At 38.9% G+C, this 6,477-nt stretch overlaps 1 protein-coding gene across 1 annotated transcript; it reads left to right on the top strand.

The window, feature by feature from the left end:
• The first annotated feature begins 4,883 nt into the window (after positions 1–4,883).
• Positions 4,884–6,031, top strand: LOC125378380 (beta-3 adrenergic receptor-like). The gene is made up of 2 exons (XM_048393837.1): positions 4,884–5,588; positions 5,990–6,031. Exons 1-2 carry the CDS (start codon positions 4,884–4,886, stop codon positions 6,029–6,031), a joined length of 747 nt encoding a protein of 248 aa, XP_048249794.1.
• Positions 6,032–6,477: the final 446 nt, after the last annotated feature.

The following is a 6,477-nucleotide window of genomic DNA, read 5'->3' as shown; positions in this document are numbered from 1 at the left end:
TAAACTGTTTTTAAAAAAACTGATCTTTATAGGACCATGGTTTTTATCAAGACCCATCCTAATAAGAGCATGTTTTTCTCAAGACTGATCCTAATAAGAGCATGGTTTTCTCAAGACTGATCCTAATAAGACCATGGTTTTGCTCAAGACTGATCCTAATAAGACCATGTTTTTCTCAAGACTGATTTGATGTCTGTAAACTTTTGTTTGTGGTATTCCTCAACACTAACTATGTATTAGGGCATGTTTTCCTCAAAACTAATTCTTGCCTCTGCTACATGATATTCCACTGTGCTTTTTGTTGTTGGGAGAGTGAAAGATGAAAAATATATATATAGAAAATGGTTAATATGTTGTTCAGCGTGTTGTTCATTATGTATAACATATTATTCTTCCATAGGTGTGTCAACAAATTGAGATGTATTGTCACTGAGCATGCTGAGGAGTAGATGAAGGTTCATGTCCTAAGAGCATGCACAATTACACATACTTCAATAGGATAATCCGTCCATGAGACATTTGCAAGAAGTGTCCATGCATCTGTTCACAAAGTGTGTACATCACAACTTGACTGATTATGCAACTGTTTGATTTTTAAACCAATTTACCATGTGAACAAGATTTGTGTTAAAGCATATGTTTACAAATCGTGTGAGGTGTCATATTCTGAGCAATAGATACATAGAACTGCATTAAAATGTTTCAGGAATCATTTCAAAAATTAAAATGTCTTATCATGCGTAGGCATTGTCAGTTGTTTTGACAGAATTATTGCTAATATCTGGTGATGTATGGTAAAATGTAAAAAAGCATTCTTGGAAACATTTAGCTATCAATATGAAAATATGCCTGACATTTATTTTGTGCACTGTCCATGTTAATGAATATCACGTTTGTGTTGGTGTGTTTTAGATATGTTTGGTCTATAACGTAAATGTACAGGAATTTACCATAGTCTAAATTAGCAGATATTAGAATATCTTCCTTATATATGCCCGGCACGGGTGGCCCAGTCATCTAAGGCGCCGTGATTCACTGTGCAGAGTTGCGTCCCTTGGGCATGCCAGAAACCTATGATTGTGGGTTCAAATCCCGGTTTTCCCTGATTATGTTTCTAGGTTTGTTAGCAACATACCCGTGCTCGTGGGTTTCACCAAAGTGGTAAACGTCTGAGACCTGCATCACTTCAGGCTTTCCTCCCACATTACGCTGACATGCCGTGATATAACTGGAATACTGTTAAAAGTGGTGTTAAACCCAACTCACTCACTCACTCACTCACTCCTTATATATGCACCACAAACAAATACACTAAGTAGGCTAGAGAGTGAAATGCACATTTCAGAAAAGTCATCCTACTTTTTGTTTTTGAAGCATTTTTTACATTTATAAAGATATAAGGAAGTTTAGGTTTCAGTTTAGACAAGTTTTGATCATATTGCCTATTTCGGTCCTTAAAGGTATGCATAAGAATATTAGGTTCGGCCAAAATAAATAAATTACTAGATATTTTAGAACATATTATCCCAGAAGCATTTTCTTTTCTTTCCTTTTTTCCAAACAAACTATTCGAAGAATCTGTGTATGTTAACTCCAGGTGGATGTGTTTCACATGAAGAATGAATGTTTGATTGGACTGTGCATGTGGTGTCTTTCAAGTACAGAAAAAGATGGATCCACATAGGAGTAGCCTCATCTGTAGAGACATGAGAGTAATGAAATGATGTGAAGTGGCTTGTTTAGTAGTAATCCAGCAGGGATGAAAATCTAATGATTCTTTTATCATGGCCTAAGCTTAAGCATACTTACCTTTCCACTATGTTGAGGAACTTTATGAAGTAGTACCATTGACACTGCCTAACTAGGTGGCATAAATGTGTTGTGTTTATTGTAAGTGTTTTAGAAAGATCTGTCAGGACAATGCAGACCTCCATTGGCTGCAACTACAAATAGGTATTATCCAACTGTTGTGCAATACCAACAATGATGTGATGGGCATGTACTGTATCACATTGTCTGTGGGAATGCTGAATGTCAGGATACTGTAAATGGCTGTTCTATATTAAACATTTATGAGTTTATATATTGCAGATTTAGAGAACTGATACAAGCATTGGGTGATGTAGCATGTGATTTATTTCATCTAAATGATGATATGGTTGAAGCTGATCAAAGCATAAAAACTGCAGAGGCGGATCCAGAGTTTTGGAAAAGGAGGTGGGGTGCACATATTAGCCAAGTGACTTGGCCAAGGTTGTAGTTAACATGTGAGGTGTCTAATAAAAGGTGGAGTGTACATCTCTCTGGATCCGCCAGTGTACTGCGATACTTCATGTTCCAAATTGTGAACGTTTCAGTCAGTGTGTATCATTTATGGTTAGTTTCAGTTTACGAGGACTACCCCTTGTTGTTATTCATTGGTCTTGGTGGATGCCTGGTCCATGAGCATTTGACTGTTTCTCTTTCTCAAGGATGTTGTGCAGAAAACACTGAACCCTTCTATACTTGCTAACTCACAATTGTTAAAAATATAATGTTACAGGAAAGATGTTTCAAAATAAATCATATTCTGCAGTTACTTCCTTTGTGTAGGTTTAGCAAATGTTAAACAGTAATGGGACATTTCAAACTGGTTTGGCATTTGTTTACTATTTCATACATGACTTGATCCAAACATCTGTTTGAATTTGAATGAAAGAATATTTGTATTGGTATCACCTAAGGTCACAGTGTTTGCATGTCAAGTTGTTGTTAATCTGCATTAAATTATTTTACTATGACCATGTGTGATGTTATCTTTTGTATCGGTATTGTGACCTTGTTTTCTTTTGTTTGAATCACAGCCTTCCACCACTTATGGAGATTCTTGATGCCTGTATACTTGTCTCATCAGTAGGAGGAATACTGATATGGTTGATTTCATGTCACCATAACCCATTTGTATGGATCAGTGCCCAAGTCATGATCTCAAGCATTGGATTGTCAGATCCAGACACAAATATTACTGACTGTGGTCATATTTCTGCAATATTGCTGAGCGCAGACAGACAGGTTTAATCATTACTAATACTAAAACAGAACATTTAGTCATGCGGATATACAGAAATTACATCTTCATGAATCATTCTCCAGACGGGGCATGAATGACTGGCAGACCAGATGGAAGAACTGCATAGAACTGCAAGGGTACTTTGTTGAAAAATAATTTCTTCTTGCAGAATTTCAACTCAATCTACGTAAGGCTCCAAAAGTTTTAATTTACGACACTTATTTACATTGAAATAATGTAATGAAATTCTAATTTTACAAGAAGAACTTATCAATGATTTGTCTGGTAAGACAGATAATTACATTTCAGGTTGAGGATGTGACTAAGTTACTATAATTGCTAAAGAATATGAAGATGAGATAGTTTCTTACCAGTTTTGTGCAATATATCTTTCACTCACATATTCCCACAAACACTTGAATGTTACCTATATCCTGTACAATCCACGTGTAAATAATTGATTTTTTTCTTTAGATATCCATTTAAGTTTTTACCATTATCATCCAACTGACATTGAAGAGGATATCTTCGTAATTCAATTCTTAGTATCTTTATCCAGTATTTAACTGCTCTTATTTGGCTACATACAAACATATGCTAGCATCCGCTTTCACCAAGAACCTTTTTAGGCATGTATGCCAATACCAAGAAACAACCGTTTGAAATATGTGGTATGTATTTGTTATGCATTGGCAGCATAATATTTTGATCCCCCATATTCCCGAATCATAATATCGGTGTAATTTTACAGTAAAAAAATGCAGTTACATAATGTTGAAAACGGTACGTATTTATTTTGCTTTGACAATGTGTACAGCAAGGTGTTAAGAAGCTACTGAACATATTTATTTTGAAGAATACGTAATACCCAAATATTTATTGTAAGTTACAACATTGACCGAAGCATTTTCATAAGGCCCCTATATAAAGCACTATGAATCATTATTTCGGATAATTTGCCAACGGCTTTGTGAATGCTTAACTCTAATATAACTGAGAATACCCACTCACTCAATCACTAACCCACCCACCCACTCTCACTCACTCAATCAATCACTCAATCACTCACTCACACTTCTATAATTTCACTTATCACCAACATGGGTGCAGCTTTTGTAAGTAACTTAGTTTCGCATTGAACTCTTTTGGAGAAATGGTTGAGTGTGTATGGTTTTACGCCGCTTTTTGCAATATTCCAGCAATATCACGGCGGGTGACGCAAGAAATGGGCTTCACACATTGTACCCATGTGAGGAATCCAACCCGGGTCTTCGGTGTGACTAGCGAACGCTACTAAGATACCCGACCTCCCTTTAAATAAATGCCTAAGTAATTTCTGGCGCTCTCGTCATGGAAGGAATTAATGCGCTAACGACAATTCCAAATACCATCGAGGCACAATGAATGCACTGGTTAGTTGAGTTCTATAATTAATTGATTTCGATCGTTATTCTGTGAACACTCTGGACTACTAAATGTATTCCTTAAATATACATAATGAATCACTGGGTACATTGATAGATCATTATGGATCTGAGCGCATTCATTGCAGATTACTTCTATGAGAAAGGCTAAGGAACACAATGGATGTGTATATTGAAGCGCTCATGAAACACATCCTAGCCCATTATAATAACGATCAGACCGAAGCTTAATAAACTCAAGCATCGCCCCGTAATGTGTTGCAGGTCAGGGCGGACAGAACGCTTCAGTGTTGTTGATGACAATGGCTGGTCAATCGGACAGTAAAGTCCGTCTTGCGTCTCCACAGTCGTGTGTTCCCTAATGTGCTGCAGGTCAGGGCGGACAGAACGCGTCAGTGTTGTTGATGACAATGGCTGGTCAACCGGACAGTGAAGTCCGTCTTGAGGACGAGTGTGCCTCTCCACAGTCGTGTGTTCTGTTTTTCACAATTGCTCCAGTTCTCTACATCATAGCCGCCACGATCATCTGCCTCGGGAACATCCTGACCATTGTTGCCGTTCTCAAGACCCCAAGACTTCAGACCATCCAAAACATGTACGTCGTCTCTCTGGCCACATCGGACCTCCTTGCTGGAGTATACGTATTCAGTCTTGCATTTTTCCATCTAGAAAGCACCCACGAGGTGATCGGCCATAACAAGGTGTTCTGCTTGACCCTGTACGTTACCTACGTTTTAAGTACATCTGCTTCTAATGCAAGTATTGTGTTCATCGCAGTAGACCGGTACATCTATATAGCCCATCCATTTACCTACACCCGTCTTGTCACGCCTTTCAGCACTAGATGTGTCATAGCGGGATCATGGTTCTTTGCAGCAGCCGTAGCATCGTGTGTGATCTTCTTCAACAGGTACGACAAGGTCGGAGAGTGTTCATTTGTGCATGTCTTGGACAGCATATATCAGCTTCTCTCTCAGACATCAGTCTTCTTCCTCACCCTTGTTGTAGTAAGTGTTCTCTACATCCGGATACTCGTGATTGCTCTCGGGCAGAGAAGAGCCATCGATGGTACTGGAGTGCAAACATACTCAGACTGGCGGGGAACGTGTCGAACAGTAAGACTGCTGCTGATTGTCTGTGTCGCCTATCTCCTCTTCTGGACGCCCTGTCATGTCATGCTCTGTGTGTCTTTAGCGACTGGGGTGACCTCGAATGGAATGTCCTTCGCGATTCTGTTTGGTTTAGCCAATTCCGGGGTTAACTTTATCATTTACCCACTGAAAAATAAGGCGTTCAGGAGGGCATTTGGTTCTGTTTTGTGCAATATGGGAGTGACAGGGGTAACACCCATTGAGACTGTGAACACATGAAGAGTTGGAAACCAGGTATTGCTTGAAGCGCTCATAAAATCAGTACAAATTGCCTCTGACATTGTAATTTATTACAATTTGTTAAAATGTATGTGGTGATGAGACCATCTTAATGTTCAGTGCACTAAGGGTGTCAACTGTTCCAGGTAACGACGGGAATGTGCAGCTATTTCGAGGACACCTTGTAACAAATTACGTGTTTCTGATGTACTGGATTAATACGTTGTGTCACCGTTAATTGGCGGGATTTGTGTGCGATAAACTAGATTTACACTCCTTGTTGACGTACATGCAGAGATTTGTGTGTGATGTACTAGATGTACGCTCCCTGTTGACGTATGAGCAGGGATTTGTGTGTGATGTAACTAGATGTACACTCCCCGTTGACGTATGTGCAGGGATTTCTGTGTGATGTACTAGATTTACACTCCCTGTTGACGTATATGCAGGGATTTGTGTGTGATGTACGAGATTTACACACACTGTTGACGTTTATGCAGGGATTTTTGTGTGATGTAACTAGATGTACACCCCCCGTTGACGTATGTGCAGGGATTTCTGTGTGATGTACTAGATTTACTCTCCCTGTTGACGTACATGCAGGGATTTGCGTGTAATGTACTAGATTTACACT

Source organism: Haliotis rufescens, unplaced genomic scaffold (assembly GCF_023055435.1).
Source record: "Haliotis rufescens isolate VD_foot unplaced genomic scaffold, xgHalRufe1.0.p SCAF_12, whole genome shotgun sequence".
Lineage (NCBI taxonomy): Eukaryota > Metazoa > Mollusca > Gastropoda > Lepetellida > Haliotidae > Haliotis > Haliotis rufescens.
This window is presented reverse-complemented; position numbering and strand designations above follow the sequence as displayed.

Bases quoted from the DNA above. Each gene is read 5' to 3' on its own strand.
- LOC125378380 (XM_048393837.1), top strand. From the start codon at position 4,884: ATGGCTGGTCAACCGGACAGTGAAGTCCGTCTTGAGGACGAGTGTGCC. The intron at 5,589-5,989 runs GTAAGACTGCTG...CAACTGTTCCAG, and splicing joins GGCGGGGAACGTGTCGAACA to GTAACGACGGGAATGTGCAG.